Genomic DNA, 25,978 nt, shown 5'->3' with positions numbered 1-25,978 from the left:
ACATAGTACTTTCCCAAAATTAAGCCAGTCCATTTGTCCATGTCAGGTTCCAACTGTTGCTTCTTGACCTTACAGGTTTCACAGGAGGCAGGTAAGGTGGCCTGGTATTCCCATCTCCTTAAGAATTTTCCAAAGTTTATTGTGATCCACACAGTCAAAAGCTTTAGCATAGTCTATGAAGTAAAAGTAGATGTTTTTCTGAAATTCTCTTGCTTTTCCTATAATCCAATGGATGTTGGCAATTTGATCTCTGGTTCCTCTGCCTTTCCTAAATCCAGCTTCAACATCTGGGAGTTCTCAATTCATGTACCGTGGAAGCCTGGCTTGGAAAATTTTGAGCATTACTTTGCTAGTATGTGAAATGAATGTAATTGTGCAGCAGTTTGAACATCCTTTTGCATTGCCCTTCTTTGGGGCTTGAATGAAAACACCTTTTCCAGTACTGTGGCCATGCTGAGTTTTCCATATTTGCTGGCATACTGAGTGCAGCACTTTAACACATCATCTTTTAGGATCTGAAATAGCTCAGTTGGAATTCCATCACCTCCACTAGCTTATTTCATAGTGATGTTTCCTAAGGCCCACTTGACTTCATACTCCAAGACACCTGGCTCTAGTTGAGTGATCATACCATTGTGGTTATCTGGATCATGAAGATCTTTTTTGTATAGTTCTTCTGTGTACTCTTGAAACTTCTTCTTAATATCTTCTGCTTCTGTTAGTTCCATACCATTTTTTCCTTTATTCTGCCCATCTGTGCATGAAATGTTCCCTTGGTATCTTGAATTTTCTTGAAGAGATCTCTAGTCTTTCCCATTGTGTTGTTTTCCTCTGTTTCTTTGCATTGTTCACTTTGGAAGGCTTTCTAATCCCCCCTTGCTAGTCTTGGGAACTGTTCATTCACATGGGTCTATCTTTCCTTTTCACCTTTGCGTTTTGCTTCTCTTCTTTTCTCAGCTATTTGTAAGGCCTCCTCAGACAACCATTTGGCTTTTTGCATTTCTTTTTCTTGGGAATGGTCTTGATCACCATTTCTTGTCCAATGTTACAAACCTCTGTCCATAATTTTTAAGACACTCTATCAGATTTAATTTAATTCTAATCCCTTGAATCTATTTATCACTTCCACTGAATAAAGGTAAGGGATTTGATTTAGGTCACATCTGAATGGCTTAATGGTTTTCCCTGCTTTCTTCAATTTAAGTCTGAATTTTGCAATAAGGAGTTCATGGTGTGAGTCACGGTCAGCTCCTGATCTTGTTTTTGATGACTATATAAAGGTTCTCCATCTTTGACTGCAAATAATATAATCAATCTTATTTTGCTATTCACAGTCTGGTGATCTCTATATGTAGAAAGGTCTCTTGCGTTGATGGAAGAGGGTGCATGCCATGACTAGCACTTTCTCCTGGCAAAATTGTTAGCCTTTGCTCTGCTTCCTTTTCTACTCTAAGGCCAAACTTGTCTGTTACTCCAAGTATCTCCTGACCTCTTATTTTTTCATTCCAGTCCCCTATGATGAATAGGACATCTTTTTGTGGTGTTAATTCCAGGAGGTCTTGTAGGTCTTTATAGAACCGTTCAACTTCAGGTTCTTTAGCATTACTGGTCAGGCCATAGACTTGGATTACTGTGATACTGAATGGCATGCATGCCTTGGTAACAAACAGAGATCATTGTGTCATTTTTGAGACTGCACCCAAGTACTGCATTTTGGACTCTCTTGTTCACTGTGAGGGCTACTCCATTTCTTCTAAGGGATTCTTGCCCACAGGAGTAGATATAATGGTCATCTGAATTAAATTCACTCATTATAGTCAATTTTAGTTCACTGATTGCTAAAATGCCAATGTTCACTCTTGCCATCTCCTGTGTGACCATTTCCGATTTACTTGATTCATGGACCTAACATTCCAGGTTCCTATGCAATATTGTTCTTTACAGTATCAGAGTTTACTCTCACCACAAGACATATCCACAACTGGGTGCTGTTTCTGTTTTGGCTCAGCCTCTTCATTCCTGATGGAGCTATTTCTCCACTCTTCTCCAGTAGCATATTGGGCTACTGGACCTGGGAAGTTCATCTTTTAGTGTCATATCTTTCTGCCTTTTCATACTGTTCATGGGGATCTCAAGGCAAGAATGCTGAAGTGGTTTGCCATTCTCTTCTCCAGTGGAAAAAATTTTGTCAGAACTCTCTACCATGACCCGTCTTCTAAAGAGACCCATGATTAGTCTCTTACAAAGTCTTAAAATTTTCATGGTTTCTAACTAGGGGTTCTTATAACCCCTATTCACTCGTCAACCATTGGATAAACAAGTGCTTTTTTCCTCTCTTCCTGTTTTGGTGAGTATAAGGTCTTGAAATCACTTAGCAGCAATTTCACCCATGTTGTGCCTTTCAATTTCTTGAAGATTTACCAACCCCCCTCACCCCCCACCACCAGACACACACAATCCCTGAATTCAAATGTCAGCCAGGCTATAAGAGGAAAGTGTGGAAATTCATCCTGGTAACAAAATCATGACAATATCACAGTAGCAGAAAATGTCAATGCCATTATAGGAAAATATGACAATCACTAAGTATAAATCATTATCTTCCAAAAATTACTTTTTATCTGAAAACATCCTTCTTTTTGGCTATAATCTATTAGCTTACCCTGGCAAATATGATTATTATATGTTCCAGAAAAGCAAATATTAGAAGTTTTACACTGATTTTTATTTTAAATAAATATAATTAGTTGGTCAAAGTTCTTTTAGTAGCCAAAAGCTATCAGTTGTATACCTGAAACTAGTACGTTATATGACAATCATATCTCATTAAAAATATTTTTTAAAGCTTTCAATAAAGTAAAAAGGTAGTGAGTGGTGAAAACATCATGACCCACATGTATACACAACTATGGAAATGTGTATGTGTTTAAATTTAGAATGTAAAATCATTGAATGAAGGTATAAAACTTGTTAGAATTTGTCACAATAGTGTGTAAAAATTGCTCTGGATCATAACAAAGATCATGAGCATTATCATGCTGACCTGAATTTCCTCCCAGATGTCTTCATCCAATAAGGTAGCTGCCCTATGGTGCTGCAAAGGGACTATCAAGCAGTGCCCTTCAGTAAGAGATCGTACATTGGGTAAACATAAATAAACCTATGGGGAAAAAAGATGCAAAGGTGAAATGCTGTTGCTATTCATTCTCAGTTCTGAAAGATGAGCCCCTCATAGGTCAATATGGCTAACATTTAATAAAATATACCTGGTCATAATATACTATAATATTTGGAAGATATTCACTATTTAAAATTTTAAAAGCCATGAAGATACCTTTTAATAAACCAGAAATTTATTGCAGAAGTCTCAATTTTGACTAAGATACCTCAAAGATGAAATTTACCAAAGGGGAGAATGATTGACATTTTATCCTTCATCTGAGAAAGCTACATGTCTTCAGAGCTCAGTAAACAACTCAAATTTTGCAAGGAAAAAAAAAAAAAAACACATACAAGACCTGGTAATGAAATGGAAGTTAAACTGATGCCTACTAATCATTAGTAAGAAAAAGAGACAAAACTTCTACATGGTTTTACAGCACTCGTTAAGTTCTATGCATTACCTAGAAGCTGGCACTATGTCTCCATTTTCCACAAACTGCATTTTTTTAAAAAAGGTCAAAAAGGTCAATTACTATACATGTAGAAAGCAAAAGGTAATCATAAGGACCATAAATATTCATCTAAGTAGCTTGATCTTATTTTGTTAACTTACTGGTTAGATTTTTAGCTAGAAAAACTTTATATAAGAGAATTAACTGAATAACACTTATCCATTAACTGATTAATTGCTTAACAAATAATGCAAATTTTAAATTCTTTGGTATTTGAGTGAAGAACTAGGAGTGTATATGAATATGGCTATATATACTTAAATTTATGGAGAAGGAATGGCAACCCACTCCAGTACTCTTGCCTGGAAAATCCCATGGACGGAGGAGCCTGGTAGGCTGCAGTCCATGGGATCGCTAGGAGTCAGACACGACTGAGCGACTTCACTTTCACTTTCATGCATGGGAGAAGGAAATGGCAACCCACTCCAGTGTTCTTGCCTGGAGAATCCCAGGGACACGGGAGCCTGGTGGGCTGCCATCTCTGGGGTTGCACAGAGTCGGACACGACTGAAGTGACGTAGCAGTAGCAGCATACTTAAATTTACAGTTAAATCACAACAATATTCACAATTAAAAGCAATATCAGGAAATAAGCATTGGAGAGGTGACCAAGATGGTAGAGTAGGAAGACCCTGAATTTACTTCCTCCTACAGCCACAACAAAACTACAACTAATTACAGAGCAACTATCTATAAGAACCTGAATACTAGCAGAAACGATATTCTGCAACTAAATACAAAAAGAAGAAACCACAATGAGACAAGTAAGATGTGAAGATACACTATCCTTAGGACATATATCCCCATGTCAGAAACCCACAAACAACTGTATTTCTCTAATAATGAGCCATGTTGAGCATCTTTTTATGTGTTTGTTAGCCATCTGTATGTCTTCTTTGGAGAAATGTCTGTTTAGGTCTTTTCCCCACTTTTTGATTGGGTTGTTTTTCTGATATTGAGTTGATGAGCTGCTTGTATATTTGGAAATTAATCCTATGTCAGTTGTTTCATTTGCTATTATTTTCCTCCATTCTGAGGGTTTTCTTTTCATCATGTTTGTAGTTTCCTTTGCTGTGTGAAAGCTTTTAAATTTAATGAGGTCCCACTTGCTTATGTTTATTTCCATTACTCTAGTAGGTGGGTCATAGGGGATCTTGCTTTATGTCATCAAGTATTCTGCCTGTGTTTTCCTCTAAGGGCTTTATAGTTTCTAGTCTTACATTTAGGTCTTTAACTAATTTTATCTTTGTCTACGGTGTTGGTAATAGTTCTAATTTCATTCTTTTATATGTAGCTATGTGCTGTCCAGTTTTCCCAGCACCACTTATCCAAGAGGCTATCTTTGCCCCACTGTATATTCTTGCCTGCTTTGTCAAAAAGAAGGTACCCATAGGTGTGTGGTTTTATCTCTAGGCTCTCTATCTTGTTCCACTGGTCTATATTTCTGTTTTTGTGCCATACCATACTGTCTTGATGACTAGCTTTGTAGTGTAGTCTGAAGTCAGGAAAGTTGATTCCTCCAGTTCCATTCGTCTCTCTCAAGGCTGGTTTTGCTATTTTTGTGTTTCCATATCAATTGTGAAATTTTTTGTTCTAGTTCTGTGAAAAATGTCATTGGTAATTTGATAGGGATCACACTGAATCTGTAGATTGCACTTGGTAGTATAGTCACTTTCACAATATTGATTGTTACAACCCAGCAACATGGAATAATCTATCTGTTTATGCTGTCTTTTATTAAAAATCAAGGCACTTTTTAAAGTAAAGGATAGTGTTAGGACAAGAAGGGGATAGATAATTTTTATTTTTAAGAAAGGAAAGGGTAGGGACAATTTATGATCAGAAACTAAAATAACTGTTTGACTCTAATGAGTACTAGTATAGCTTCCTTAAGAAAACTGTATTTAAGACATTAATTTTAAATGTTAGAAATTCAAGCAGAGTGAGTATGACTGAATTGCTTTAGAATACTGTTAACTATTACTACCTAACATAAAGTAATTCCTTTGAAACTCATAGTCACATATAATTAACTTGGGTAATAACTAAAAGGATAAATATCTTATTGTTTACTCAGATTAATAAAATAACGTATTGTTTATAACAGATAGGATAAGCAGTCAGATATTGTAGGAAACAGATGAAATTACATCAAATCAATATTTCAAACATTTCTATATTAAAATATTCACAGATGAAAATAATTAAGACATAGTATTTTGTTAGAGTTAAGACCACAATAAAGCACAGATCAAGAAAGGATCTACTCAAATAGTGTTAATAACATGAATCAAATAGTGTTAAAATGAAATCAAAATGAGTCGACTGGCCCAAAAGGAAGAAACAGATCAGCTGATGCTCAGTAAGTTAGAGGCAAAAAGAAGATTTAATGCCTTAATTGAAAAATTAATTTTGTAATTAAAATTTAATACCTTCTAATTGAAAAATGTGCATTACCTTACAGTCGAAGAGGAAAAGGAATGTGTGTAACAATATATGAGTTGAAAATAGAAAACGTCTCTTTGCTCAAATATGAAACAGTTCGTTTCACTAATTGAGAAATGCCTACTATGGGACACAGTCTATAAAGTAGGAGGCAAACAGAAGTTTTGTATACTTCACACCTCTGTGCCTGTATGGACGTAGCCTGTCTTCAGTGCATTTGGGAAAATGAAGTCACTGAAAAATACCGAAACTTTTTATACAGAATTATTGAAAACTTTATGTTACTTTATGTTTAATTTATTCTTTTCCACTGTTTCCCACCTATTTGTCATGAAGTGATGGGACCAGATGCCATGCTCTTAGTTTTTGGAATGTTGAGCTTTAAGCCAACATTTTCACTCTCTTCTTTCACTTTCATCAAGAGTCCCTTCAGTTCTTCTTTGCTTTCTGCCATAAAGGTGGTGCTAACTGCATATCTGACATTATTGATATTTCTCCCAGCAATCTTGATTCCAGCTTGTGCTTCATCCAGCCCAGCGTTTCTCATGATGTACTCTGCATATATGTTAAATAAGCAGGGTGACAAGATACAGCCTGACGTACGCCTTTCCCTAACTGGAACCAGACTGTTGTCCCATGTCCAGTTCTACCTGTTGCTTCCTGACCTGCATACAGATTTCTCAAGAGGCAGGTCAGGTGGTCTGGTATTCCCATCTCTTGAAGAATTTCCCACAGTTTGTCGTGATCCACACAGTCAAAGGTTTTGGCTCAACAAACTTAGTCAGAAAACTAAGATCATGGCATCCAATCCCATCACTTCATGGCAAATAGAAGGGGAAACTGTGGAAATGGTGACAGACTTTTTTTGGGGGGGCTCCAAAATCACTGCAGATGGTGACGGCAGCCATGAAATTAAAAGACGCTTACTCCTTGGAAGAAAAGTTATGACCAACCTAGACAGCATATTAAAAAGCAGAGTCACTACTTTGCCAACAAAGGTCCATCTAGTCAAGGCTATGGTTTTTCCAATACTAATGTATGAATGTGAGAGTTGGACTATAAAGAAAGCTGAGCACGGAAGAATTGATGCTTTTGAACTGTGGTATTGGAGATGACTCTTGAGAGTCCCTTGGACTGCAAGGAGATCAAACCGGTCCAACCTAAAGGAAATCAGTCCTGAATATTCATTGGAAGGACTGATGTTGAAGCTGAAACTCCAAAACTTTGGCCACCTTATGCGAAGAACTGACTCATCTGAAAAGACCCTGATGCTGGGAAAGATGGAGGGCGGGAGAAGGGGACGACAGAGGATGAGATGGTTGGATGGCATCACTGACTCAATGGACATGAGTATGAGTAAACTCTAGGAGTTGGTGATGGACAGGGAGGCCTGACGTGTTGCAGTCCATGGGGTCACAAAGAGTCAGACATGACTGAGAGCCTGAACTAAACTGAATTTATTCTTACATTTCGTAAAGGTAAGGGCAAGACTGAAGGGGAATGAAATATTTATACAAAATGTCCTAATTATGAAAATATAAATGTTTATGTAACAGTCTAGAAAAGAACATGGGAAAATTAATACAAGTAACTGATAAGGTGGGTTAAGTGTTTTCTGATTGATTAAATTATGAATGGAATTTTTTATTTTTACTTTTTGATAAAGTCTTGGAGAAGAGAATGGAAACCCACTCCAGTATTCTTGCCTGGAGAATTCCACGGACAGGGGAGTCTGGCAGGCTACAGTCCATGGGGTCACAAAGATTCGAACACGACTGAGCAACTAACACACACACACTTTTGATAAAGTCTAGAGGCTGCAGTCCGTGGGGTCGCTAAGGGTCGGACACGACTGAGCGACTTCACTTTCACACATTGGAGAAGGAAGTGGAAGTCCACTCCAGTGTCCTTGCCTGGAGAATCCCAGGGACGGGGGAGCCTGGTGGGCTGCCATCAGTGGGGTCACACAGAGTCGGACACGACTGAAGTGACTTAGCAGCAGCAGCAGAGAAAAACAAAGAAATGGAAAATAAGGGTAATGAAAAATTAAAGGTTAAAGAAACCAAAATTCAAACTGATAAACTGATGGTCTTAATGACCTAAAGGTATTAAAGACTAGAATTGGAATGAAAAAGTCAGTACCAGTTTTTTGGCACATAGGTACTGTGTGTATGTATGTGTAACAAGTAATATCTATATGTATATTCTTCACAATATTAGTTTCTGAAACTAGCGTTCATTCATTCAACTTCCTTTCCTACCACTTTTTCTCACTCACTCCACTCTAGCTACACTGGGTTGGTTTTTTTTTTTCTGTTTCATAAATGCCTTCACTCACTGACACCTCTTTCTGAAACATTATTCATTCAGATCTTCACGTTGCTTGCTTCTTCTCATCTTTCATAGCTTTACTTTCATACCTTTAAAATATCTCCTCAGAGAAGCCTTTTAGATCAGCTTCTCAAAAAATAACCTCTCATCATTTCCCACATTTCCTCTCTATATCTGTTTCATAACAACAGTTCCTTATTGCTCTGTTTCACTAGAATACAAGCTACACAAGTATATTCGATTCTCTACTTTTCCCCAGTGACTAATTAGGTTCTGGCATACATCTGATACAAGGTAACTATTTACTTAATGTAAGGATTAAATTGCCAAATGCTGAAATAAATGACTATTATTATCGGCTATTAAATAAGTGATATTTAATATTTATTGAGGAGAAGGAGACGACAGAGGATAAGATGGTTGGATGGCATCACCGACTCAATGGACATGAGTCTGAGCAAGCTACAGGAGACAGTGAACGACAGGGAAGCCTGGTGTGCTGCAGTCAACGGGGTCTCAAAGAGTTGGACACGACTGAGTGACTGAACAACAAGAATATTTATCGAAAGAAGTGACTATAAACATGCATGTTTGGTATATAATGGGATACATGCATGTATACAATGATCAGTAAAAGTTACCTATACTTATGGAACTAACAGACTACTGAGGGAGACACTCAACAAGTAAAACAAAATACAGATGTAGAGGGCTGACTATGGGACTTGAGCATCTGTGGATTTGATATATAGGGACTACAGAAACCAATCCCCAGTGGGTTACCAAGCAGAAACTGTACAATAAACTTCTTCAAATTATAAGATAGTCTATAAAGAAATATAAAAGATTTCATGAGAATGTAAGGGAGGAAGCAGAAGCTACTTTACAGTAAGTAACTCTGAAGCGATTTTAATACTGAGACTTAAGTGCCAATCATGAAAGTATGATCACACAGATGGGAAATGGCAGAGCAAGGGTCTGAATCCATGTGGTCTGGATCCAAAGTTTAGGGCCTGAAGCACAACTAAATGCTGCCTATCTGTAGAGTGGAATTACATGAAAAATGAGTTTCATATCATTTGAATATTTATACTCAATCTAAAGAAAATTCTAAGAATCATGGGAACTTAGAAAAGAAAGTATATAAAACACAGAGTAAGAGATGGATTACGGAGGACCTTAGAAGAGTATGGAGAAAGAAGCATTTCCTCAGGATAATAATCACTGCATTTCTTACCTTAACACCTATTGCAACAATAAGGTGCTTGGGAAATTGAGAGCTATCAAAACAATAAAGACATTTTTCCATTTGTGCAGTAAGACTCCGGTGCTCAGCGATAGCTTTTTTCCTCTCATTCTCTTCTTCTTCACCAAAACGTTCTCTCTCAGCTGCTTTGGAGACAAACATGTCATCCAGAGTGTAATAATCTCCGTCTGTTTTTCCCATAAACTAAAAAATGAAAATAAAAGTAGTAGAGAGAAGAGAGTGGTTTATTCAGTTTATTTTACAGTGTCATGAAAAAAGTAAAATCAAAGTGTTAGTCGCTCAGTTGTGTCTGATAATACTATGGCATACTGAAGTTACATCTACAAGTTCGGTGATAAAACTTACATGAAAATTTTAAAAAAGAAAAAAATGATTAAAATTTAAGCTTGAACCGCAGGGGTCAATTATCATCATCATCACAAATAAAGTGTACTGAGTTTTTACTATGTGCAATTCTAAGCAATTTGACTGTTTTATACTCCTATCAGCTTCCCTGGTGGTTCAGACAATAAAGAATCTGCTGCAATGCAGGAGACCTGAGTTCGATCCCTGGGCCTGGAAGATTCCCTGGAGAAGAGAATGGCAACCCACTCCAGTACTTTTGCCTAGAGAATTCCATGGACAGAGGAGCCTGGCAGTCGCAAAGAGCTGGACATTACAGAGACTGACACTTTTTATTTTCACACTCCTATGAGGAGGGAATCATTATCACTTTGATTTATAAATGAAGAAACTAAACCACAGAGAGGTTAAGAAGAACTTTGCCTATAAAATTAGCATACATTCTATTAAACTTACCACCAATTTGCTAAGAAGTATATGTAGAACAATTTTCTACCTTCTCTTTAAAAAATAATTTTTAAAATTTACTTTTATAGAGGTAACAATGATTTATAAAATTATACATGTTTCATGCATACATAATCAAATTCTTTTAATAAGTCTTTCTAACACTCTCTTATTGAGAATATCCCACAGTTCAACAAGATGTGCATTGTTTTGCTGCTATATAATAAACCCAACTTAATTCTGTGTGTCCCTAGTGGTCTTTGGCTAGACACCACTGAAATACTGTTCATTTAGGGGTGTGTGACAATGGTGTTTGATAACACTAAAAAACTTGTTAAAAGTTTATTTATCTTATTAAAGTGTGGCTGGTTTGCAACGCTGTGTTGATTTCAGGTGTGCAGCAGAGTGATTCAGTTGTATATATGTGTGCACGTGTATGCGCATGTGTATATGTGTGTTCTTTCTGGATTCTTTTCCATTATACGTTATTACAGAATGGTGAGTGTAGTTCCCTGTGTTAATCAGTAGGTCTTGCTTTCTGTTTTGTACACAAGAGTGTGTATGTGTTAATCCCAAACTCCTAATTACTTAAATTATAAAAATAAATCTCAGAAACTCATCCACGAAAAAAAATTAAAAATTAGCATGCACTCCACATAGAATATAAAACAGTTTTCAATTGTATCTCAAGGCAGTTTCTCTAAACCGTCTTCACAATAAACTGTAGCAAGGGGGATGTTTTTAAAACAAAAATTTCATTTACTTATGTTCTGGCTTAAAATCCTCAAAACACTCTATATTGGAAACAGGATCAAGTTCTTTTGCCTACTAAGTCATAGATATTGAAAGGTATAATGGTTAAACACTTGGGTTCTATAATCAGAACTGTACAAAAAAGACCTTCACAATCCAGATAATCACAATGGTGTGATCATTCACACTCACCTAGAGCCAGATATCCTGAAATGCGAAGTCAAGTGGGTCTTACCAAGCATCACTACCAGCAAAGTTAGTGGAGGTGATGGAGTTCTTGTGGAGCTATTTTAAATCCTAAAAGATGATGCTGTGAAAGTGCTGCACTCAATATGCCAGCAAATTTGGAAAACTCATCAGTGGCCACAGGACTGGAAAAGTCAGTTTTCATTCCAATCCCAAAGAAAGGCAATGCCAAAGAATGCTCAAACTACTGCACAATTGCACTCATCTCACACGCTAGTAAAGTCATGCTCAAAATTCTCCAAGCCAGGCTTCAGCAATATGTGAACTGTGAACTTCCAGATGTTCAAGCTGGTTTTAGAAAAGGCAGAGGTACCAGAGATCAGATTGCCAACATTTGCTAGATTATTTAAAAAGCAAGAGAGTTCTAGAAAAACATCTATTTTTGCTTTACTGATTATGCCAAAGCTTCTGACACTATGGATCACAATAAAGTGTGGAAAATTATGAAGGAGATGGGAACACCAGACCACATGACCTGCCACTTGAGAAACCTGTATGCAGGTCAGGAAGCAACAATTAGAACTGAACATGGAACAACAGACTCGTGCCAAATAGGAAAAGGAGTACGTCAAGGTTGTATATTGTCACCCTGATTATTTAAATTATATGAAGAGTACATCATGAGAAACGCTGGGCTGGAGGAAGCACAAGCTGGAATCAAGATTGCTGGGGGAAATATCAATAACCTCAGATATGCAGATGACACCACCCTTATGGCAGAAAGTGAAGTGGAACTAAAGAGCCTCTTGATGAAAGTGAAAGAGGAGAGTGAAAAAGTTGGCTTAAAGCTAACATTCAGAAAACTAAGATCATGACATCTGGTCCCATCACTTCATGGCAAATAGATGGGGAAACAGTGGCTGACTTTATTTTCCAAAATCATTGAAGATGGTGATTGCAGCCATGAAATTAAAAGACGCTTTCTCCTTGGAAGGAAAGTTATGACCAATCTAGACAGCCTATTAAAAAGCAAAGACATTGTCAACAAAGGTCTGTTTAGTCAAGACTATAGTTTTTCTAGGAGTTATATATGGATGTGAGAGTTGGACTATAAAGAAAGCTGAGTGCTGAAGATCTGATGTTTTTAAACTGCGGTGTTGGAGAAGACTCTTGAGAGTCCCTTGGACTGCAAGGAGGTAAAACCAGTTCATCCTAAAGGAGATCAGTCCTGGGTGTTCATTGGAAGGACTGATGTGGAAGCTGAAACTCCAATACTTTGGCTACTTGAAGCGAAGAGTTGACTCATTTGAACAGACCCTGATGCTGGGAGAAATTGACGGCAGGAGGAGACGGGGATGACAGACGACGAGATAGTTGGATGGCATCACTGACTCAATGGACATGAGTTTGGGTAGACTCCGGCAGTTGGTGATGGACAGGGAGGCCTGGCGTGCTGCGGTTCATGGTGTTGCAGAGTCAGACACGACTGAGCGACTGAACTGAACTATAATCAGAGTAACTGTTGTAATATTCTATAATAATAATATCAGGCAGTTATTTAATCTTTCTGCAGTGTCTCTATGGTCTATTTCCCTATTTTAAAATGGTTATAACAATATTATTCATCTAATAAGGTTATCTTTCTTCATCCTTTAGCACATGCCTGGCACATAGTAAGAACTCATAAATATGAGTCACCTCCGTCACACGTGATCATGTTGTTGTTCAGATGCTCAGTCGTATCAGACTCTTTGCAACCCCATAGACTGCAACACAGCTGGCTTCCCTGTCCATCCGAATCTCCCAGAGTCTGTTCAAACTCTTGTCCATTGAGTAAATGGTTCCATCCAACTATCTGATTCCTGTTGCCCCCTTCCAACTAAATCTTTGCCAGCATCAGTCTTTTCCACTGAGTCAGCTCATCCCATCAAGTGGCCAAAGTAATGGAGCTTCAGCATCAGTCCTTCCAATGCATATTCAGGATTGATTACCTTTAAGATTGACTGGTTTGATCTCCTTGCTGTCCAAGGAATTCTCAAGAGTCTTCTCCAACACCTCAGTTGGAAGGTATACTTCTTCAGTGCTCAGCCTTCTTTATGGTCCAACTGTCACATAACTAATGGAAAAACCATAGTTTTGACTATATGGACCTTTGTTGGCAGTGATGTCTCTGCTTTTTAATACACTAGGTTTGTCTAGGTTTGTCATAGTTTTTCTTCTAAGGAGGAAACATCTTTTAATTTCAAGGCTGCAGTCACCTCCAGAGTGAGTCTGGAGCTCAAGAAATAAAGTCTGTCACTGTTTACATTTTCTCCCCATCTGTTTGCCATGAAGTGATGGAATTGAATGCCATGATCTTCGTTTTTCAAAGGCTGAGTTTTAAGCCAACTTTTTCATGCTCCTCTTTCAATTTTATCAAGATGATTTTTAACTCAACATTCAAGAAACAAAGATCACGGCATCTGGTCCCATCACTTCATGGCAAATAGATGGGGAAACAATGGAAACAGTGACAGACTATTTTCTTGGGCTCCAAAATCACTGCAGATGGTGACTGCAGCAATGAAATTCAAAGACACTTGTTCCTTGGAAGAAAAATAATGACCAACTTAGACAGTATATTAAAAAGCAGAGATATTTGCCAACAAAGGTCTTCATAGTCAAAGCTCTGGTTTTTCCAGTAGTCATGTATGGATGTGAGAGTTGGACCATAAAGAAGGCTGAGCGCTGAAGAATTGATGCTTTTGAACTGTGGTGTTGGAGAAGACTCTTGAGAGTCCCTTGGACTGCAAGGACATCAAACCAGACAATCCTAAAGGAAATGAGTCCTGAATATTCATTGGAAGGACTGACGCTGAAGCTGAAACTCCAATACTCTGGCCACCTGATGAGAAGAGATGACTCACTGGAAAAGACCCTGATGCTGGGAAAGATTGAAAGCACGGGGAGAACGGGACGACAGAGGATGAGACTGTTGGATGGCATCACCGACTCGAAGGACATGACTTTGAGTAAGCTCTGGGAGTTGGTGATGGACAGAGAAGCCTGTTGTGCTGCAGTCCATGGGGTCAGACAGTCAGATGTGACTGAAAAGAAGAGGCTCTTTAGTTTGTCTTCACTTTCTGTCATTAGGGTGGTGTCATTTGCATATCTGAGGTTACTGATATTTCTCTTGGCAATCTTGATTCCAGCCTGAGATTCATCCAGCTGGGCATTTTGCATGATGTACTCTGCATAAAAGTTAAATAAGCAGGGTGATAATATACAGCCTTGATGTACTCTTCCCAATTTAGAACCAGCCTGTTGTTTATGTCCGGTTCTGTTGCTTCTTGACCTGCATACAGTTTTCTCAGGAGGCAGGTAAGGTGGTCTGATATTCCCATTTCTTTATTTTCTATAGTTTGTTGTGATCCACAAAGTCAGTCAGATGTGATCATATCACTACTCAAACTCTATAATTTGCCCCTCTATTTTAGTCCCCCAAAGTACTGTTCTCTTCAGGCTTTGTACAATTTGCTCTCTAAACAATTCTGTCCTCAATTTCGCCATTCCTACTTCTACTCACTTTCTTAATCTGAAGATGGTTTATAGGGCTGGCCAAAAAGTTCCTTCTGTTTTTAAAAAACAAGAGATACATTATCATTTTCACCAAGAACTTTATTGAAAAAATGTATTCACCAGTTTTTTCCACTATCTTCTGCCACTTTCCTGACAACTTCAGAAATCCATCTTCCCAAAACTTTTTACCTTCATGAACAATGAACTGTTTCAGGTATCTTTGACAGTCTTTCAGGGAACTAAAATTTTTTCCATTAAAAGAATTTTGTAAAGACCAAAAGAAATATAAATCTGAAGGTGCAATGTCTGGTGAATATGGTGGATGAATCAGAACTTCCAAACCAAGCTGTAACAATTTTTGCCTGGTCATCAAAACATGTGGTCTTGTACTAACCTGATGGAACATTATGTGTCTTCGGTTGAACTATCTAATTGGGAGCAGTACTTGTTGCAATTAACACCCCTTCTACATCATCACTCTCAGGGGATACCTGAGTCCTTTTATTCAACTAGGTTTTTTGCTACTAGTCCATTTGCTACTCCCACATTTACAAACCTAACTGTATCTGTGTTTTTTCTACTGATGGACAGTAACCAGCTCCTTTCTAAGCCTGTCTCTTCACCATCTGTTTTTACATTCACTTTTGAACACATCGTAATCAAGCTTTTCTCTTTAGCAGACTAAGGAAACCACACTCATCAAAATCACAAAGGGACTTTCACTGCCATGGCCCAGGTTCAATCCATGCTTGGGGAACTAAGATCCCACAAGCTGTATGGCATGGTACAAAAAAAAAAGTCACCAGAAACATTCCCAATGCCAAATGAATACTCATTTTTCTATCTAGGAAAATCCTACTGTCTCTCAGAAACAGGTGACAGTTATTCACGACATCTTTCTTGTCCCCTCCAGCTGCTGAAACATCACATGCTATTCTTCTAGCTCACTGGTCGTAACTTCTCAATCCCTTTTGCTGAATTTTTTCCCTTCTTTCAGATAGTGCTCAGCTCCATTTTCAGATCCTCCTCATAAATAATTTCTTACTTCCCTGTGAAGAGCGTCTGCATCTATATGGGAGAACCAAGATATACCCAGAGCTCCATGCACAATCATTCCACACCATCATGTGAATGACTAATGGGCATACTTAATGTGTTCATAATAGTATTCTTCATCTCCCACCTCCTGAAAGATTTTTCCCCTGCCAAATTTTTTCTGTTTCAATGAATGGCACCAGCATTGCCCCAATCTTATTGCTTTTCATCAGTTTACCACCTTAACCCAAGGCTCTATCTGAATTAAGGAAATTATCCTCCTAAACATTCTCCCAGCTTCCATTCTTGCCTATCTACATTACATTCTCAAAAGAGTCACCAGAAAAATCTTTCAAAACATAAACCAGCAGTCTCCAGACTGGCATTTCAGGGGCTAGGAAGTCACCACTCTATCCCAACATCAAGTACAAAGGTGAACAAACTGAAAACTCAACAGCACTTTTTAGACTCAGGAAAGTAATTGCCCCCCAAATTGGAGAAACAATCAGGTTGATACAAAGAATCTTAATTCAATTTATTTGTGAAAAACCAGTGGTTCTGTGAGAACCAGTGCCAGGGTAGGAAAATCTAAACTGTAGTTGAAAAATTTCAGGAGGCTCAGTGTAGACAAATATGTTAAAAATCGCAGGGTAATCCAGTCATAGAGGGCCCCCTCAAAATTTTGTGAATTTTACCTCTTGAAGCCCTACCAGGACCTCAGAGTAAATATCAGAGAAAAATCATCTATGACTTTGAACAAGGGGAAGGGAAAAGGAAACATCCTGAAATATACCAGGACATTTTTTCTTCTTAACAAGGTCAGCCCTTCAGCAGAAATTACCATACCAGAGTTTAACCTGCTGGAGTTTAAGCAGAGCCTAATCTACCTGAAGAAGGAAAACATTCAAATCCAGGCCCTTCTAGCCACACTATTCCAACTAAGTGGAGAAAAACCTGCAAAGCACTGGTGAAATTCACAGTCCAGCAGCACAGGCTCACCAAAAACAGAGGGATAATGTAAGCAGATGCAAGAGACACAGTACATGTATGTTCGATCCCTGGGCCAGGAAGATCCCCTGGAGAAGGGAGGTGCCAACCCACTCCCACAAGTATTCTTGCCTGAAAAATTCTAAGGACAGAGGAGACTGTCAGGTTTCAGTCCAAAGAGCTGGACATGACTGAGTGACTAAGCACAAGCACAATGTAAGTAGAGATATGGAAATTCTGAGAAAGAACCAAAAAAAAAAACAAAAAACTAGATGCCAGAGATCAAAAACACTGTAACAGAAATGACAAATGCCTTTGATGGATTCATTAATAATTGGACAAGGTTAAGGAAAAAGATCCTCTCGTAAAGTCATGCTCAAAATTCTCCAAGCCAGGCTTCAGCAGTATGTAAACCGTGAACTCCCAGATGTTCAAGCAGGTTTTAGAAAAGGCAGAGGCACCAGAGATCAAATTGCCAACATCCGCTGGATCATGGAGAAAGCAAGAGAGTTTCAGAAAAATATCTATTTCTGCTTCATTGACTATGCCAAAGCCTTTGACTGTGTGGATCACAATAAACTGTGGAACATTCTGAAAGAGATGGGAATCCCAGACCACCTGACCTGCCTCTTGAGAAACCTGTATGCAGGTCAGGAAGCAACAGTTAGAACCAGTCATGGAACAACAGACTGGTTCCAAATAGGAAAAGGTGTACGTCAAGGTTGTATATTGTCACCTTGCTTATTTAACTTATATGCAGAGTACATCATGAGGAACGCTGGGCTGGAAGAAGCACAAGCTGGAATCAAGATTGCTGGGAGAAATATCAATAACCTCAGATATGCAGATGACACTACCCTTATGGCAGAAAGTGAAGAGGAACTCAAAAGCCTCTTGATGAAAGTGAAAGAGGAGAGTGAAAAGGTTGGCTTGAAGCTCAACATTCAGAAAACAAAGATCATGGCATCTGGTCCCATCACTTCATGGGAAATAGATGGAAAAACAGTGGAAACAGTGTCAGACTTTGTTTTTTTGGGCTCCAAAATCACTGCAGATGCTGATTGCAGCCATGAAATTAAAAGACGCTTGCTCCTTGGAAGGAAAGTTATGACCAACCTTGATAGTATATTAAAAAGCAGAGACATTACTTTGCCGACCAAGGTCCGTCTAGTCAAGGCAATGGTTTTTCCCGTGGTCATGTATGGATGTGAGAGTTGGACTGTGAAGAAAGCTGATCGCCGAAGAATCGATGCTTTTGAACTGTGGTGTTGGAGAAGACTCTTGAGAGTCCCTTATACTGCAAGGAGATCCAACCAGTCCATTCTAAAGGAGATCAATCCTGGATGTTCATTGGAGGGACTGATGCTAAAGCTGAAACTCCAGTACTTTGGCCACCTCATGAGACGAGTTGACTCACTGGAAAAGACTCTGATGCTGGGAAAGGTTGGGGGCGGGAGGAGAAGGGGACGACGGAGAATGAGATGGCTGGATGGCATCACCGATTCTGTGGACATGAGTTTGAGTGAACTCCGGGAGTTGGTGATGGACAGGGAGGCCTGGCGTGCTGTGATTCATGGGGTCGCGGAGAGTCGGACACGACTGAGCGACTGAACTGAACTGAACTGAACTGAACTTGAGGATATGACAACAGAAACTTCCACAACTGAAAAACAGAGAGAACAAAAACAAACAAAAAAAAAGAGCAAGAGAGAATATTTAAGAGCTATGTGAAAGTGAAAGTCGCTCAGTTGTGTCCAATTCTTTGCGACCCCATGGAATTCTCCAGGCCAGAATACTGGAGTGGGTAGCCATTCCCTTCTCCAGGGTATCTTCCCAACCCAGGGATCAAACCCACGTCTTCCACATTGCAGGTAGATTCTTTACAAGCTGAGCTACAAGGGAAGCTACGGGACAACAATAAAACACAAAATGAGGTCGTGATACTGTCCTACTAAAACCCTTCAAATGGTTCCCTATCATTTAAAACAAACAAGGGCTTTCCTGGTGGCTCAGTGGTAAAATCTGCCTGCCAATGCAGGAGACATGGGTTTGATCCCTCGTCCAGAAGATCCCACATGCCATGGAGCAACTAAGTCCATGTGCCACAACTACTGAGCCTGTGCTCTAAAGCCCGAGAGCCACAACCGCTGAGCCCATGTGCTGCAACTACTGAAGCCCACGCAACCCAGAGCCCACGCTCTGCAACAAGAGAAACCCGCACACCATCACTAGAGAGCAGCGCTCACTTCCCACGGCTAGAGAGAAGCCTGTGGGGCACGAAGACCCAGCACAGCCAAAAACAGAGAGAGTAGGTGTAAGGCAGAATGCGAAGGCAACTTTTAGAAATAAATGGGTAAAACAAAAGCAAAAGCTCTCACACCATGGCCTCCAAGACCTGACATGGTCTGGCCATTTCCTCTTCTATACCTCTCTTTTCAGTTCTCCCTCTATTCAGAGACACATGTGTCATCTTGCTGTCTTTCGAAGCTTTTAGTGTTTGTCTCTTCTTCAGATCCACTGCATTTGTTGTTTCTGGTGCATGGTCTTCCCCCAGATTTTTATACAGACCACTTCCCTTCACTTGTTCAGAAGTCTACTGAAACATCATCTTCACAGACAGCTCTTCCTTCAGCATTCTACTGAAAACACCCTCCTATCTCCTTTTATCTTGTCTTACTCTCTACAAAAATATTTTCTATTTTGTGACACAGTATTTATGTTATGCCATTTTTTAATGTTATGTAATTTTTATATCATGCATTTGCTCATTTTCTATCTCACCCACTAGAAATATAAGCTCTTTGGGGTTGGGGAACTTTATTACTTCACTATACCTAGCACCTAAAATGGTATCCAGCACACATTAGATGCCCAATAAATACCTTTTTAATTAATAAGCAATTTATTTTTAATTAAAAATTCTAACAAGATTTTGTTTTATTTTCTGTATAAATATGAATGGATTATGATAAAATTACTAAAACTATAATGCGCGGACGCAGGAGGGCCGAGAGGAGCTACTCCACGTTCAAGGTCAGGAGGGGCGGCCTTGAGGAGATACCCCCATCCATGGTAAGGTGCAGCGTCTGCGCTTTCTTGGAGCACTGCGAAGAGATATCCCACGCCCAAGGTAAGAGAAACCCAAATAAGACGGTAGGTATTGCGAGGCGGCATCAGAGGGCAGACACACTGAAATCATAATCATAGGAAACTAGTCGATTTGATCACATGGACCACAGCCGAATGTGGTCCACTAGAGAAGGGAATGGCAAACCACTTCAGTATACTTGCCTTGAGAACCCCATGAACAGTATCAAAGGGCAAAATGATAGGATACTGAATGAGGAATTCCCCAGGTCGGTAGGTGCCCAGTATGCTACTGGAGCTCAGTGGAGAAATAACTCTAGAAGGAATGAAGGGATGGAGCAAAAGCATAACCCATACCCAGTTGTGGATGTGACTGGTGATAGAAGCAAGGTCCGATGCTGTAAAGAGCAATATTGCATAGGAACCTGGAATGTTAGGTCCATGAATCAAGGCAAATTGGAAGTGGTCAAACAGGAGATGGCAAGAGTGAACATAGACATTCTAGGAATCAGTGAAGTAAAATGGACTGGAATGAGTGAATTTAACTCAGATGACCATTATATCTACTACTGTGGGCAGGAATCCCTTAGAAGAAATGGAGTAGCCATCATGGTCAACAAGAGTCCAAAGTGCAGTACTTAGATGCAATCTTAAAAATGACAGAATGATTTCTGTTCGTTTCCAAGGCAAACCATTCAATATTACAGTAATCCAGGCCTACGCCCCAACCAGTAATGCTGAACAAGCCGAAGTTGAACAGTTCTATGAAGACCTACAACACCTTTTAGAACTAACACCCAGAAAAGATGTCCTTTTCATTATAGGGGACTGGAATGCAAAAGTAGAAAGTCAAGAAACACCTGGAGTAACAGGCAAATTTGGCCTTGGAGCACGGAATAAAGCAGGGCAAAGGCTAACACAGTTTTGTCAAGAGAACGCACTGGTCATAGCAAACACCCTCTTCCAACAACACAAGAGAAGACACACATGGACATCACCAGATGGTCAACACCGAAATCAGATTGATTATATTCTTTGCAACCAAAGATGGAGAAGCTGTATACAGTTAGCAAAAACAAGACCAGGAGCTGACTGTGGCTCAGATCATGAACTCCTTATTGCCAAATTCAGACTGAAATTGAAGAAAATAGGGAAAACCACTAGACCATTCAGATATGACCTAAATCAAATCCCTTATGAGTATACAGTGGAAGTTAGAAATAGATTTAAGGGACTAGATCTGATAGAGTGCCTGATGAACTCTGGACAGAGGTTCGTGACACTGTACAGGAGACAGGGACCAAGACCATCCCCATGGAAAAGAAATGCAAAAGAGCGAAATGGCTGTCTGAGGAGGCCTTACAAATAGCTGTGAAAAGAAGAGAAGCGAAAAGCAAAGGAGAAAAGGAAAGATATAAGCATCTGAATGCAGAGTTCCAAAGAATAGCAAGGAGAGATAAGAAAGCCTTCCTCAGTGATCAATGCAAAGAAATAGAGGAAAACAACAAAATGGGAAAGACAAGAGATCTCTTCAAGAAAATTAGAGATTCCAAGGGAACATTTCATCCAAAGATGGGCTCGATAAAGGACAGAAATGGTATGGACCTAACAGAAGCAGAAGATATTAAGAAGAGGTGGCAAGAATACACAGAAGAACTGTACAAAAAAGATCTTCATGACCAAGATAGTCACGATAACGTGATCACTGACCTAGAGCCAGACATCTTGGAATGTGAAGTCAAGTGGGCCTTAGAAAGCATCACTACGAACAAAGCTAGTGGAGGTGATGGAATTCCAGTTGAGCTATTTCAAATCTTGAAAGATGATGCTGTGAAAGTGCTGCACTCAATATGCCAGCAAATTTGGAAAACTCAGCAGTGGCCACAGGATTGGAAAAGGTCAGTCTTCATTCCAATCCCAAAGAAAGGCAATGCCAAAGAATGCTCAAACTACTGCACAATTGCACTCATCTCACATGCTAGTAAAGTCATGCTCAAAATTCTCCAAGCCAGGCTTCAGCAGTATGTGAACCGTTAACTCTCAGATGTTCAAGCAGGTTTTAGAAAAGGCAGAGGAACCAGAGATCAAATTGCCAACATCTGCTGGATCATGGAGAAAGCAAGAGTTCCAGAAAAACATCTATTTCTGCTTCATTCACTATGCCAAAGCCTTTGACTATGTGGATCACAATAAACTGTGCAAAATTCTGAAAGAGATGGGAATACCAGACCATCTGACCTGCCTCTTGAGAAACCTGTATGCAGGTCAGGAAGCAACAGTTAGAACTGGACATGGAACAACAGACTGGTTCCAAATAGGAAAAGGAGTACGTCAAGGCTGTATATTGTCACCCTGCTTATTTAACTTATATGCAGAGTACATCATGAGGAATGCTGGGCTGGAAGAAGCACAAGCTGGAATCAAGATTGCCGGGAGAAATATCAATAACCTCAGATATGCAGATGACAACACCCTTATGGCAGAAATTGAAGAGGAACTCAAAAGCCTCTTGATGAAAGTGAAAGAGGAGAGTGAAAAGGTTGGCTTGAAGCTCAACATTCAGAAAACAGAGATCATGGCATCTGGTCCCATCACTTCATGGGAAATAGATGGGAAAACAGTGGAAACAGTGTCAGACTTTATTTTTTTGGGCTCCAAAATCACTGCGGATGCTGATTGCAGCCATGAAATTAAAAGACGCTTACTCCTTAGAAGGAAAGTTATGACCAACCTTGATAGTATATTAAAAAGCAGAGACATTACTTTGCCAACAAAGGTCCGTCTAGTCAAGGCTATGGTTTTTCCCGTGGTCATGTATGGATGTGAGAGTTGGACTGTGAAGAAAGCTGATTGCCGAAGAATTGATGCTTTTGAACTGTGGTGCTGGAGAAGACTCTTGAGAGTCCCTTGGACTGCAAGGAGATCCAACCAGTCCATTCTAAAGGAGATCAATCCTGGGTGTTCATTGGAAGGACTGATGCTAAAGCTGAAACTGCAATACTTTGGCCACCTCATGCGACAAGTTGACTCACTGGAAAAGACTCTGATGCTGGGAAAGGTTGGGGGCGGGAGGAGAAGGGGACGACAGAGAATGAGATGGCTGGATGGCATCACCGACTCTGTGGACATGAATTTGAGTGAACTCTGGGAGTTGGTGATGGACAGGGAGGCCTGGCGTGCTGTGATTCATGGGGTCACGGAGAGTCGGACACAACTGAGCGACTGAACTGAATGTGTCTTACAAAGGATTTAATTTAATAAAACAAAGTTTAGAGAGAACCAGCTATCTCTGCAAATTACATCACTATCAACTGAATTTCTCAAAATTCAAAGGTATCCCAGCAATATATCTTACCTTAGATGCCATTCTCATAAACAGTTTGTTGTGATTTTCTGCTGTTCCCATCTTTTCATTCTTGACTAAATCATTTAGGCTTAGGTTATCATCATCATGAAAGTATCTGACCCTTTCTTTTTCTTCATGAGTTGAAACCTATGACAAAATGAACACTGTAAGTTTAATGAAAACACGAGTCTGAAGTATTTTAATGAACTACCTATATATATGTCATTAAAAGTAAAAATCCCAATATATATCATAATCTTTCCATCTAGTTTCTTTCTATTCTGTCTGCATCCATGTGGAAGAATTTCCATTACAATGACACTCCCTACCTCTTCTATACCATTACCTTCCTCTTCCCAAGGGATGGAAGCATGATAGTATCCGATTTCTGAGTTTTAGGCAAAGGGCAGAATTGCTTTATGTTTTCTGTCCCCTCCTTATAGTAAAAAATCCCTATCACTGTAGAGTTAAGTCAGGAGTTATGCAGAGATTGAGAAAGTATATCAAGAACAAAAGTGAAGTTTTAAGCAAATCTACTTCAAACAGCTGTATCAGAAGAAAAGCTGATATTCTGACTTTCATCTAACCAATTCCGGGTTTTCCTTTCAGTTGGTTCCATACCTATCAGTGGAAAAGAAAAGTGGTATGTATTACCTACCAAATCAAATCTCCTCAACACTGATCTCAAATTCCCTTATCCAAATAAATCCTGCTGTTCAACTTCTTTGGAACCATCCTCTTATTATTTTATGCCCATGTTACTATTCTCATCTCACGTTCTATGACTTCAATCATTCCTTGGATGCAAATCTCTTTCTGGTCTTCTCATCCTTTCATTATATTCAAAAAGCAAACCTCAGTGCTGAATGAATGTGTCTACATCTTTACCCCTGTACCTAGATTACTCAGTAGTAAGCAATTCAGGAATACTACTGAATGCCATCTGGCAATGTATCTATGAACCCCAAGCCAATTCTGTCATTTCATACAATTCAAACCTTTACTATTTTCCTATGACATCTTTCTTGCAAAACCCGAATACCTCACATTTCATCAGAAGAGGTATCTATCCCATTTCTATTTGCACTCAACAGGCAGATTATAAACATTTGACAGAAAGATTCTAAATGACTCTTTTGTGTACTCAATTACTGCTTATAAGATCTTTCAAATTTAAAACAAAAAATCTAACGAGAAAATTGAGTATGTTGTTTTGTCATTTTAAGAGCCTCAAGGCAGTGCTATAAATTAACTGTAGCAGCTAGAAGGCAGAAAACAAAATTAGTTTTATAAAGGATCAAACACAGATAAGAAATCTATGGGACCAAGGTTTTCCCTAAGAGCTATGATGAGTATGTAAAAAGAAGCTAGAAACAATGTCAAAGAAATAAACGTTAAAATTAAGACTTCCTTAAAAATTCAATGTTCACAACTGCTGTTGAATTAGATTACATTTTGTAAAAGGCAAAGGGATATAATTAGAAGTAATATCACTATTTACTACTTTTTAATGTTTGCATTGGGCTTCCCTGGTGGCTCAGGGGTAAAGAATCTGCCTGTCAATGTAGGAGATGTGGGTTCGATTCCTAGGTTGGGAAGATCCCCTGGAGAAAGAAACAGCAACCCACTCCAATATTCTTGCCTGGGAAATGCTACGGACAGAGGAGCCCGGCAGGCTACAGTACATGAGGCTGCAAAGAGTCATACACTACTGAGCGATGAGACCAACAGCGTTGGCATTATTGAACTACATGTCTAAAAATATTTTCAAAGGACAGTTGACCCTTGACCAATGCAAAGGTTAGGGGCAGTGAATTCCTTTTTTCCCCTTTGTATCAGATTATAGTTGATGCTTTAACTACACTCCATATCCACAGGTTCAAACCACCGCAGATATGTAGTACTACAGTATGCAGTTTCTTGAAAAAGTTCTGTGTATAAGTGGACCTGAGCAACTCAAACTCAGGTAGTTAAAGGATTAACTGTAAATCTGATACAAAAGGGAAAAAAGGAATTCTAAATTAATAAACAAAAGATATACGTTAAACATACAATCTGTTTTTGCCTTCTTCCTTCTTGCTTTCCCGATGTGTTTACAGGCCAGACTCTTCCAGAATGATCTGTTCTGACAAGGATCACTTCTTCCTGATCTTCATCCTACATAAAGTTTTAGAGGTAACAATGAAAATATTGAAAAAATAGTGAATGCTTATATTTAATAGCCAAAAAAGCATAAAATTATTTCATTTTCACATAATATTATGGATTATCTAAAGCATCATGAACTTTCATTATATACTATAATGTAAAGTGACCATAACCTTTTCAGGGAAAAGGTGGGGAAAATATCCAAAGTTTACTTAACTTTTAAAATAATCACAGAAGCAAACTTCAAGTTAAGCTTTCATTTAGATAACATAAAAGATGACAAAACACCAGTGGTTCAAAGAGGCACTGTATGAGAGTGCCCATGACCTGCAGAGCAGATGTTATATTTAACAAACGTTTCTTTAATTTAAA

The 25,978-nt window shown here is 39.0% G+C and overlaps 1 protein-coding gene across 2 annotated transcripts in view; it reads right to left on the bottom strand.

The window, feature by feature from the left end:
- CWF19L2 (CWF19 like cell cycle control factor 2) overlaps positions 1–25,978 on the bottom strand; it is a 175,345-nt gene that overhangs the window by 37,441 nt on the left and 111,926 nt on the right. For both annotated transcript variants that reach the window (XM_055422941.2, XM_055422942.2), the window contains exons 11-14: positions 25,511–25,615; positions 23,468–23,605; positions 9,688–9,900; positions 3,044–3,160 (exon numbers count right to left, since the gene is read on the bottom strand). In XM_055422941.2, coding sequence (XP_055278916.2) covers positions 3,044–3,160; positions 9,688–9,900; positions 23,468–23,605; positions 25,511–25,615 — 573 coding nt within the window. The remainder of the gene's footprint in view (positions 1–3,043; positions 3,161–9,687; positions 9,901–23,467; positions 23,606–25,510; positions 25,616–25,978) is intronic.

The sequence above is a fragment of the Moschus berezovskii genome, chromosome 14 (assembly GCF_049115385.1).
Source record: "Moschus berezovskii isolate FMDL1 chromosome 14, NW_MosBer_1.0, whole genome shotgun sequence".
Classification (NCBI taxonomy): Eukaryota; Metazoa; Chordata; class Mammalia; order Artiodactyla; family Moschidae; genus Moschus; species Moschus berezovskii.
The sequence above is the reverse complement of the archived record's forward strand: the minus strand, read 5'-3'. Positions and strand labels throughout refer to the sequence as shown.